Source organism: Octopus bimaculoides, chromosome 16, assembly GCF_046866305.1.
Source record: "Octopus bimaculoides isolate indiv1 chromosome 16, ASM4686630v1, whole genome shotgun sequence".
Lineage (NCBI taxonomy): Eukaryota > Metazoa > Mollusca > Cephalopoda > Octopoda > Octopodidae > Octopus > Octopus bimaculoides.
In genome coordinates this window covers 46,874,897-46,887,396 of record NC_142943.1, presented here as the reverse complement: position 1 = coordinate 46,887,396, position 12,500 = coordinate 46,874,897, and the positions used below count along the sequence as shown (strand labels likewise).

General features: G+C 37.0%; 1 protein-coding gene across 9 annotated transcripts in view; it reads left to right on the top strand.

The window, feature by feature from the left end:
* The window catches only part of LOC106874041 (1-phosphatidylinositol 4,5-bisphosphate phosphodiesterase gamma-1), a 145,438-nt gene that overhangs the window by 108,579 nt on the left and 24,359 nt on the right, over window positions 1-12,500 (top strand). For 5 of the 9 annotated variants that reach the window (XM_089364652.1, XM_089364650.1, XM_052974028.2 and 2 more), the window contains exons 19-21: window positions 6,157-6,357; window positions 7,343-7,465; window positions 7,778-7,955. In XM_089364652.1, the coding sequence (XP_089220778.1) occupies window positions 6,157-6,357; window positions 7,343-7,465; window positions 7,778-7,955 (502 nt within the window). Of the gene's footprint in view, window positions 1-6,156; window positions 6,358-7,342; window positions 7,466-7,777; window positions 7,956-11,086; window positions 11,150-12,500 lie in introns of all 9 variants that reach the window. The other 4 variants (XM_052974027.2, XM_089364648.1, XM_089364647.1 and 1 more) reach the window with 1 other exon arrangement.

Genomic DNA, 12,500 nt, shown 5'->3' with positions numbered 1-12,500 from the left:
TCTTTAGGATTACAATATAAACAGGAAATTGTGTTATCAGTGAGCAGATACAGGACTGATGTTAAACTAAAATATAAAATTAGCTTTTGTTTTATTAAAATAATCCGTGGAAAGGGCATTTATAAAATACTGTTTATTGAAAGCAGTTACTGAGCCAAAAAGGGTCGAGACTCATTACTCTTAAGTGTTTGATTGAAGTTCTCACTGTACAGATTTCTGTCAACTTTTAACATGTAGAAAAGCAGTAGAATAGCAAGAACAGATGTCAGAATAGATTTCTGTGTAATTTAAAGCATCAACAACAAACTTGCCAAGATATTCATGTGTGTCAAGACCGTCTACAGTTTGTACATGGACAGAGTTAAACTTATGTGTTTAACTGTCCATGTATAAACTTCTATCTACTCAGCTCCCTAAAGGGTCTGTTTATGTTCCCATGAAATACAAATGCACTGAAAGCATCTTTATCAGGGACACACTGCTAATTAGATTACAATTAGATTCCAAGATCTGTTTCACCTTATTCTTTGTATTAATTCTTTTAGAATGTTTCGTCTTTGTACTTTATCACAATAAGTATTGCATTAAGTGTTATATTTCTACAATCTGATTTCAATTCACCTTTGAGGGTGAATGAAATAACCAGTAATTCACTGTGGCCAATTTCTGTGAAATTTCTCTTTGCATTTAGTCATTTGTGTGTTTATCTATGATTGATGAGTCATTACATCAATCAGATTCTTAGGATGGATCTTTTGTCTGTGAGCATTTGTACTGTCAACTTTGTACATTAATTCTTTCTGTTATTGTGAAGGTAAAATGTAAGAGGTGGGGGGGGGATGCAAGTTGGCAGAGTTGTTAGCGCCTCAGGCAAAATGCTTCTGGCTTTTTACTTTCTGAGTTCCATTAATGCCATAGTCGACTTTACCTTTCATCCTTTTGGAGTTAAGATAAAGTACCAGTCATGTACTGTGCCAGTGCCATTGACTTACTCCCCCTCCCCTCAAAAATGCTTGCCTTGTGCAAAAATTAGAAAGTATTATTGTAGATGGAAATGAAGTTATGTAAAGAATATCAAATATTTTAACTCTAAACACTAAATTACTGTTGTTTAGTTTATTGGAAACCTTCAATACTCCAAGAAATGGAAAGAAAACATTCTTATTTTTAGGATTAAAATTTCACATTGCTTCTCCAATTTTCACTTTTCATGTTTAAGATTCACTTAAAAGATTTTAGTTTGAAACTGCAATTCCAAAAAGTCTGAGAACATTATTTTCCTGTTTTTGTTATTGATTTTTTAATTGTCAATTTGAAATTTCTGTAAAATAATTGGCTAAACTGTTGTTGTTGTTTTTTTTTTTTATTCTTAAAGATTTTTTTATTTTCTCTAAAACCCTGGTAAGTAAACCCATTTTACTGGCTGTTGTTAATGTCCCCATCTGGCTGCATCTGTGGCACCAGCAAACCCTGAAAAGCAAAATTCCCATAGAAACCCAACCCGAAACATACTTTCACCTTCACAGTGCTTCTTTGTTTATAAATTGGCTTCAAATTTCAATTCTAGACTATTAGGAGAAAGAATTTGCAGGGGGTGGGGATGCAAGGGAAGAGAGTTTTTGTTCGTTAGTTAATTGCTAATCCAGCTTTTCGCTTTTTTTGTTCTTTTTAAAAAAAAAATGTTTAACTTCATCATCCAATTTCCCTTAGATTTTATTAAAATCTTTAATAGTGATCTGTTTCCCTGCAAAAGGCACAAAGTATGGCGCATGCATCGGAAGTGTGGTGTCGCATGAGAGAGAAACATGGGAATTATTTAATTAAACTGTAGAGAAATGAGTCACACAAGCTCCCCTGTTGGCTGTATAATGTGACTCTGTGTGTGTGTGTGTATATATACTCTTTTTTCTCTTTTACTTGTTTCAGTCATTTGACTGCGGCCATGCTGGAGCACCGCCTTTTAGTCGAGCAAATCGACCCCAGGACTTATTCTTTGTAAGCCTAGTATTTATTCTATCGGTCTCTTTTGCCGAACCGCTAAGTTACGGGGACGTAAACACACCAGCATCGGTTGTCAAGCGATGTTGGGGGGACAAACACAGACACACAAACACACACATACACATATACATATATACGACAGGCTTCTTTCAGTTTCCGTCTACCAAATCCACTCACAAGGCTTTGGTCGGCCCGAGGCTATAGTAGAAGACACTTGCCCAAGGTGCCACGCAGTGGGACTGAACCCAGAACCATGTGGTTGGTAAGCAACCTACTTACCACAGCCACTGCTGTGCCTATATATATATATATTTATATATATATATATATATATAAACATGTACAAATGAGGTGGAGGATGAATGTAGGGTGGAAATGTTGCAAATGTTGGGAATTCTGTGAATCCTGGGCAGAGGCAATTGTAAGGAGTTGTGATGTTAGATGGTAGGACTGCATATATGAGATGACGAAAGACCAGGATTAGCAAGGATATGCAGTATGGCATTTTCATCCAACCTTCCTATGCTGGCATGATAAATGAATATAAGAATGTTGCTGGTGATGATAATGATATTCATAATGATATAAACACTAGAAAGCTGCAAATAGCAATTTTGGATCATAAAAATGGCATGAAATCCACTGAAGGGAATTGAACAATTCATCTCTTCATTAGTGAAGAAATATACTTTGATTTACACAACAAGGAGTTTGAGGTTTTTTCCTCTCCCATATAAAAATGTAAATGTCAATCTGCTTCATTTGGAATTCAGTAATTAACAAGATGAACAATTAGATTGACTTCAGTGAGTTTGCTGTTATTATGGATCCCAGATTGTATTAAAATCTCAGTTGTTAGCTTATAATTTATTCATATATGCCAACATATACACTTGCATGTAACTATGTATGGATGTGGGTTTATTTGTTTGGATAGACAAGAAAAAGATAGAGGATTTCAATAAAACTGTTGTGTTTAGAACAAAAATATTGTTGTTTGGAAAAATTATCTCAGACAAATTTAGGTGTGTGTGTGGTCATATCCACAGTTGATGTTGTTGAGTGATAGGAAGAGCATCCCAGCCACAACAAAAGACAAAACCAACAATGACAACAGCACAACAGCAAAATTGTCCAGTTTTTTTTCTCAGATTATTGAAGGATTGTTATGAGTGCAAAGAAGAAATGGGATCTTTACAACCCTTGCCAACCCTGAGAAAAATGCAAACCCATAGAAATGATGGTCATTACTTATGCATACATACATACCTGTGATCAGACACCACTACAAGGGACAGAGTAAGGTCACTGGTAATGTTCTACATTATAGCATATAAGGATTTCTTAAATCATTTTAGGGGTTAAAGAAAATGCAATCCTGACCTTCATGTTTTACTCAAGAAAATGAGATAGAGTAATATTTGGGCATGAAAACAGGTGTGTGGGTTTAATTATGAAGAACCCCAAGTTAGTCTTGGATCAATGGATGTTCCAGCCATGACCATTCTTTGTTTTTGTTTTGTTCCAGACATGATTTATGTACGTTTATATTATCCATTGTATTCTTTCTATTCTTAAACAAGAGAAGATAATTTGAGGGAAATGTGACTGTTATTTCTGGAAGGTTTAGTGACTACATGCAGAAACTCTTCTCAATGGTTCTTAGACTGACATTAAAATGTGTTATGATGAAGATGACAGACCGATTTTCTATAATTCTTGCTTTGAATGTGTCACTTTCTTCTGTGATTCAGTTTGTATCTAGAGATTGTTTGGTTCATTTTGTAATTGTTATTAGGATTTGCCAATAGAAATGGATGGCAGAATTCATCTGAGGTAAGATTATCAGCTCATGGACCTTAATATTCAAAGACAATAGAAAATTCTTTGTGAATTTAAGCAAATACATACTAGATTCTGTGGTATACGTCTCCTAACTATTGACAGTTGGTACCTGTAAATGTTAGTTGCTATATGCTGGTGACCTATCCAGGGAAAATTTTATTCTGCATACACTGCCATAGAACTGAAACAAAGCAGCAATCTTTGCAGAATTCCGAAGTACTAATGGAAGAATTCGAATTATTTGTTCATTATTAAAAGGTTGAAAAGGAACTCATTAGAGCAGGGGTTCTCAACTAGGGTTCATATGACCCTTGGTGGGATCCATACAAGCTTCTGTTGTTAAAATTTATCTACAATAAATTGGTGCAATACACAATATTTAAACAATCTTTTAAATACAATTCCTAATGTCTAATTATAAAAATCTAATGGGATTTTTTTAAACATTGAATGGCTATGAGGGTCCAGTAAAATAAAAAAGGAATCTAAGAGGTGCATTGGTAAAAAAAAAAAAAAAAAGTGGGGGAGGTAGACATTGGCATCATCCGTATTGTAGAGTTGATGTCTTTTGGAAGAATCTTCCACAGAAACATTAAAAAAAATTATTAAAAAATTTGAAGCAAAACAAAACCTTGATTTGTCATTTTATTTTTATTTCAAGAAAATAATAATGAAATTATTCTGTATAGCACTCAGGTGGGTGGGTAGGGGGGAATTGGCATCTCCCCTCCTCCTCTTGGTTTAAGAAGGCAGTTAATGTTTAGCTTCAAGTTTTGCAGTTTGGTGCATGGAGGCTAAAACAAAAACAAAGAAGCTCTAAAATGCACGTTTCTTTTTTTAATGCTCTGTTGAGGGGTTAGGCTGGGAGCAGCCATGACCCCATATTTTTGAGGGTGTTGAAATTGTTTGATGGAAGAGAATGAAAGCAGAGATTTGACCTGAACATTCACAACACAGCGAATTCCAAGAACAGCAACCAAAGGACCAGGTTGTGGTGCTAAATCTGACAGGAGTTCAGAGTGCAAAGAGCTGGGGCTATATGCCTTTAATAATAATAATAATAATAATAATATCGAAAAATACCTTAGGAATGAGAACCCATGTTCGAAATTTCCCCCAAGACACTTGATGAAGGCTGGAGGGTATATCAGCCGAAACGTTGTGTTAACAATAAACAAGACGAGGACAAATATCCATCAAATGTAAATAAAGCAGGGATTTTGTTGTATGTGTGTTTGAAGTATTGAAGAATTAGAAGCAAACTGGGTAGAAAATATGGTAGTTTTATTATCTGCAGGAGTGTCACTTACAAAAGCATTTTGGTTGTAGAATGGTAAAAAAAAAAAATAGAGTTTCTGCAGCATTAGAAAATCTCTCAGCAAGAGACCCACTGCAATTAGGGAAATGTGTGACCTTTCAGGCTCTGTGGCCCATGAAGACATCTGTTGTTCCTTTGAAGGTAATCTCTGTAGTTTTTATACAAATAGGTAAAATAGCATTTGGTGGATGAAGCTAAGGCACCGTTTGGATGTGTTGTAATTAGCACTACTTTACTGCAAGGGGTCTGCTTGGGGAGTGCAGAGCTTTAGTTTGTGTGTGTGTGTGTGTGTAGGGAGGTGTATCAAGCAGGATGTTTGTGTATGAACCAGTTGCTATCGGAATGAAATCCTTTTAGTAATGGTATTCTCCAATGATGGAATCTATCCTTGGATCCTACCACTGCCACCTTCAGATGATGTTTTCTCTCAAAGAATCTTCCCCTTTGAATATTGATTACCTTTTCAATTTATGTTTTGGAATTCTTTTAAGAAACCATGCATTTGTTTGTTGTTGCTGTTTTAGCCCCAGGTCAGCCCTGATCAAGCAGACCTATCATCCCATCTTTTCCAGGCCAGTATATCATTGTGTCCATCCTCATTTAGAGGAATTTTTTTTATGATGTAAGAAAGATTTGACTGCTATTTTTAACATGTCACACAAACATGTAGCAGCTCCCTTGGTCTCTTTTTCATACATTTATGAGTAATTTTGAAGGAAAGTATGTAATTACATTTGCTATCATTTGGAATTCTGTTGTTTTATTGCAATTATTATTCTCAGCTTTATTCTTTCCTGTAGCTAATTATCATTAATTGCTAAGCTAATTGTAAATTGATAGAAAACTTTGAACTTGTTGCAACAAATTCTTTTTTTATTATTATTATCTTTTTTTATTATTATTATTTTCTTTATTATTATTATTATTATTATCTCATTTTTTTTGCTTTCTTTCTTTTTTTCATCTCCCGTCATGTGTTTGTTTCATTCTAGACGGAAATCCAATGTGAATCATTGTCGTATCAAGTCAAAGCAGGATCGTGGCCAGCTGAAGTATTACTTGATTGACACATTGTTGTTTGACAGTTTGTACTCACTAATAACCTATTACAGACAGAATCCACTCCGCAGCTCTGACTTTGAGCTCACTCTAAAAGAACCCATTCCACAGCCACAGTGCCACGAGGGCAAAGAGTAAGTCTTCCGACTTTCCCTTTATTCTTTTTTAATAGCTTTTTATGTCTTTTTTTTTATGATTTACAGGAAGATCAGTTGTACTCAAGATCTTCGCTGGTTTTTCAAGATTTGAGCGTGATCGTTGCCATGGCCACAGATTGGCTCCCATGCCGGTGGCACGTGAAATGCACCATTCGAGCGTGATCGTTGCCAGAGTCGCCCTACCGGCACGTGAAAAACAACATTCGAGCATGGTCATTGCCAGCGCCACTAGACTGGCTCTCGTGTAGGTGGCACGTAAAAAATACCTTTCGAGCGTGATCGTTGCCTGACTGGCCCCCTTGCCTGTGGCATGTAAAAGCACCCACTACACTCTCGGAGTGGTTGACATTAGGAAGGGCATCCAGCTGTAGAAACTTTGCCAGATCAGTTTGAGCCTGGTGCAGCCTTCTGGCTCACCAGTCCTCAGTCAAACCGTCCAACCCATGCCAGCATGGAAAACGGACGTTAAATGATGACAGTGATGATGATATTCATAAAGTTCACATTATTAGAATAATCAGCAGTTAATCAACGAACGGCCAAGAAGTGATGAAAACTCCTCACTGGATTGTACTGACATGCTGTAACGCTCCAGGGCATAATTCTGACAAAGTCACTTGCTGTTTTGTTGGTCTCTTCTGGTTTGTCAAAGGAAGATTAATTTTATGAATTACTGGATAAAAACAACAATTCTGGCAGGATTACACACAATCATTTTATCAGCTAGTGGCACTGAATTCAAATCCATTTGTGGCTCAAGAGAAGTTACTTCAGGGTAGGCCACAGACCCCGGACACCTTGCTCATCCCAGTCAACCTTGTCATTGAATCTAAACTCAGGTTCTGATTGCAAATTGGACCTAATGACTCTTGTACATCATCCATTCCTTTTTATCATACATATACGCCATTCACCATGTATGTATCTTGAGGGTTTCCCTAAATATCTATTCTTTCATCAGGTGGTTTTATGGTGATATTGATCGAGCTACTGCTGAAGATAAATTGAAAAGAATTCCACGTGATGGTGCCTTTTTGGTGAGAAGAAGTGAAACAGACCAGTATGCATTTGTGATATCCTTCAGGTGAGAAGAGCAAAGTACAAGATTTCTTTATTAAAACCATATTTGTGAAGTGTACATGTATGTATATATGAGTGTATGGGTAAACAGGGAGAACCCTAGGGTTTTTATGGATGTATAAAATTTAAATGTGGCTGAAAAGAGGGGAGATATGACAGTAATAACAATAGGGGAGATATGACAATAATAACAATAGGGGAGTTATGACAATAATAACAATAATAAAAAGAAATTAACTGAGATGTGAATAATCTGATTGTTGCTTTTTGTAAATTAAAATTGTTTTTTCTTTTTTCCCTCATCTAAATTCTTCAGGTGTGAAGGTAAAATAAAGCACTGCCGAATTAAACAAGAGGGTCGCCTCTTCACAATCGGTACCGCACAATTTGAGAGTTTACTCAACCTGATAAAATATCATGAAAAAAATCCTCTCTACAAGAAAATGAGGCTTAGGTACCCAGTCACGGACCAGTTAATCATGAGAATGGGTATTGTAAGTAGAGCTTTTGCTTTCAGTTCTTAAAATTCTGGTTATTTTCTCCCCTGCCATAGAGACCAGCCCAACCATTACCACAACTCCCCATCACCACCACCACCACCACCACTCCATGCATTCCTTTACTGTCCACTCCTGTAAATTAGTAATGATTAGATGCTATTTAGACACTCATGGCTCCATACAATATACATAGACACACATTATATATATATATATATATATGTATATATATATAGGCGCAGGAGTGGCTGTGTGGTAAGTAGCTTGCTTACCAACCACATGGTTCCGGGTTCAGTCCCACTGCGTGGCATCTTGGGCAAGTGTCTTCTACTATAGCCTCAGGCCGACCAAAGCCTTGTGAGTGGATTTGGTAGACGGAAACTGAAAGAAGCCCGTCGTATATATGTATATATATATATATATATGTGTGTGTTTGTGTATCTGTGTTTGTCCCCCTAGCATTGCTTGACAACCGATGCTGGTGTGTTTATGTCCCCCGTCACTTAGCGGTTCAGCAAAAGAGACCAATAGAATAAGTCCCGGGGTCGATTTGCTCGACTAAAGGCGGTGCTCCAGTATGGCCGCAGTCAAATGACTGAAACAAGTAAAAGAGTATATATATATATATATATATTTGATATAAATAATATATACATACATATATGTACATACCTACATATATATGTATATATACATGCATATATGGGTACAGGACATCAAAGAAACGTTGAACATAATGAGAAACGAAAACAGAAAACGAACTTCTTTTTCGATTAAGGAAAAAAAAAGCAAACAGAGAAACGAGACATGCAACATAAAGAGTATAACCCTTCATCAGTTGTCCCTGTTTCACCTACTCTCTGTTTCGAAGGTAAGCACAATACGTAGCTTCGTTTGGAACAGTCCTTCCCGCAAAGCAAATGAAATAGAATTTGGGATTTTTTGTGGAGGGTGAAAGTCGTAACAAGAACAGGACAGTAAAAACAAACGATGAGGGCTGTTGAGCCAAGACAATGTGAAAAATTATTATGAATGCTCAGAGGATGAGCCATGTGCTTAAGAAGTTCATTCCTCCATCCTGTGACTTTTGGTTGAATTCTGTTGTGAAGTGTTTCCTACTGAACTTGGGGAAACTAAGCCATATGAACGGATTTTGGTTGAGGGAACTGAAAGAAGCCTACTATGTGTGTGTGTGTGTGTGTGTACACTTGTGTGAGTGTGCATGTTTGTGTGTTCACAGTCATGCTCCAACACGAATCACTGAGCGACAAGCAGTGATGTTGTCGTCATTTCTCTTACCAACAAATCATTTGTTGATTTTGTGTGTTCAAAGACATGGAATTTGAACACATGTTGATCTTTTATTTTAAAAATAGTTAAGGGTTGGCAACAGGAAGAGCACCCAGCTGTAAAGCAGTGCTTTGTTAATACATTTGTGTAACCCATGGTAATGTAGGACACACATAAAACAAATGAATCATGACTGAAAAGAAACCTATGTAGTGCCTGAGAGAAATTCAACTTTATAGCAGCTGCTGCTCAAATATCGTGTAGTATGGTGACCCTGACAGCACAGAGGCATCTCCTGTGTTCATGCTAGAAATTAAACATGTATATGTTTATCTACAGTATTGTTGACCTTACATCATGTGAATTATTTGGAAATTGTTCAGCCACACATTTCATACATAGTTAGGATTGAGACCCCCTTTGGTCATGAATGACCATGGGATTGCACCTAGAAAGTTACCCTCCGAGGCACAAGTCCGGGCAAGGTTGTTTATGGAAGACCATCAGTCACCCCTGCATAGCAGCCCCCCCTCTCCATGCCACCGATGTTATCCAAGGGAAAAGCAAAGGGGCCGCTACAGCATGGTGCTAGTGACATCGTAACTCATTTCTACAGCTGAGTGGACTGGAGCAACATGAAATAAAGTGTCTTGCTCAAGAACACAACACACAGCCCGGTCCGGGAATCGAACTCGCAATCTCATGATCGTAAGCTCGACGCTCTAACCACTGAGCCATGCACCTTCACATATAGTTAGGATAATTACAATCAATATCCAACATGGCAATGCATTCCATTTCTGCACATCGAAACTGAATGCCTTTGTTCTATGTGTATTGTTTTTAGGGGTTTTTTTTTTTTTTTTTTCAGAACTAAGTTTTTCATCTGATGACATTTTACCAATTTCTCAGTAAGACATTAGTTTCTTTAAAAGTATCAGTGACTCATGTTGTTGGATGTTTCTCTATTTGTAGGAAAAGAGTTCAATTCTTCTGCTGTGATATATATACAATATGCACAAGTTTAGTTTTTACTTAGTACTTAAAGAATTGTTTTGTAATTTAATAATTTAATCAAAACTGGACTTTCACTTCTGCTTCAGACGGAATTTCCCAGTGATCTGTTGTTAGATGACTAGATGGTCAAAGGGATAAATATTTATAATCAGCATAAGTTTTAAACGGCCATTAGATGTACTGGTCACATGACCTCTCTCTCTCTCTCTCTCTCTCTCTCTCTCTCTGTCAATCAGTTTTTAATTTGCTGACCATTACTGAGTTATGTTGATTGTAGTTTGTTAATGTGCAGCAATCACTAATTATTAAGATGCCTTGGCTCCCTACAAATGGAACAGTGCAACCTTCAAGGTTTGGTGACATCTGTTTTACATTCATTTTGTCCATGTTGCTGATATCAACTGCAAACAGGGATAAAGTGGGCCCAAATGAAAAATTGTAGTTTTAATTCTTGTTGGATTAACTGAAGGTGATCCTTGGCTGCCCAGTCACTTAATTTGTTCAATGTAACAACTTAATGTCCTTAAAACTGACCCCTGATCTTCTATTATTGATCCTAAATCAGGTCAAATGGCAGATGAGTTTCTGGAACCATGAGTATGGTGACCTGAAAACTGATGTTTGGTTGATTTTAATTTTGTTCAGCTTTCATGCAGCCATGTTAACCTGTTTGTTGTGGGTCTGTTATTACACTAGTTGGCATGTTTGTGGTCCTTGTCGCTTGATTGTAGTTCCAGAACACACCTTGCCAGTTTAAAAAAGAAACCAAATGCTTAGAGTTTGTTTAATGTGATTCCAAGTTGATTCTTCCTTTGTAGGCACCAAATGCTGGTTCAATGCATCAAGATCTCTATGTTAATCCCAATGATTTTACTTCAAAGGTAACCCTAAGTATTTGTAGAATGCTGCCAGTAGTCGTATCTAATTTCATTTGTCATCTGACTCTTGTGTGTATATGCGTCTGTGTTTTTGTGTGTATGTCCGCCCGTCTACGGGGCCGCATGATCCTTCTTCATCATATAAAATGTATTTGTTTATTATTTGCACTATGCATATGTATTTAATGTGGTAGCTGTAGTAATGACTAAGTGTGTGTGTGTGTGTGTATCCACACACACACACACACACATACACACACACACACACACACACATACATTACATGTATACATGCATTTCTGAAAAACAAAAACTTTGTTGTTGTTCTTATTCAGGTTTCCTGTTTCTAGACATTAAAAAAATATTCCTAATTTCCATTTGTGTTTCTAATCCAATGCAAGCTACATGTGAAGTATACACATACCCACATTAATATATTATATTAACTTGTAGTAATTGTTTAATAACTACTACAATATAATAACTAACTTATAATTAAATTGTTGTGGTGTAGATATTTTTGAAGAAAGTTATGGGACTCTCAGGGTGTGTGGGTGGGTGGATGGATGGAAATCATATTAGCAGCAGTTTTTCTAACGAAACATCTTCTACTGATGTCCTTCCCTGAAATATAAACCCTGTATTAAGTAACGATGGTGGGGGCTGAGGTCAAGGGTTGCCCATGCAGTAGATTCTCCTACTCACTACATTATCGGTTTAAGTACAGGGGTTTGGGTTAGGGGTTTTACACCTGGAGGATGGAATTGTGTCAGTGGCTTTCACAGGTGTTCTGATATTATTCTGATTGATGCCATTAACAGTCTGCTTGAAATGTTGCAAGTCGATAGTTTCCTGGAAGATAAATGCAGGGAGACAATTCCAGAGAAACAATGTTCTGGAATGGTCATAACTCTCACAAGAGGGAGTAATAAGGGTTATATCACACTGAAGCGTGACTCTGTGTCTGGGTAATTGTGGGCATCTGAAGCTGTAATTTCCGGACATCAACAACCACGATTTTCTGAGAAAGTTTCTTGCAACAACTAGCATCTTATCCAGTGGCTTATTAGTCTCTCATACATTTAACAGGATTTCTATTTTAATTAGTTATAGCTTGTGATAGGGTTAATGTAATAAATGTCCAGAAACTCTCTACCTTCATGTGTGTGTGTGTGTGTGAGCATCGTATGATTGAATGGTCAAGAAGTTGACTTTACCATCGTAAGGTCTTGGTTCAATCCCATTGGTAGTAATTGTCTTTTACTTTAGTCTTGAGTTCAGCCAAGCCTTGTGGTTTCAACTGAATGACAAAAACTGTACAATCTGTTCGTCTGATGGCTTGGCTATCTGTCAT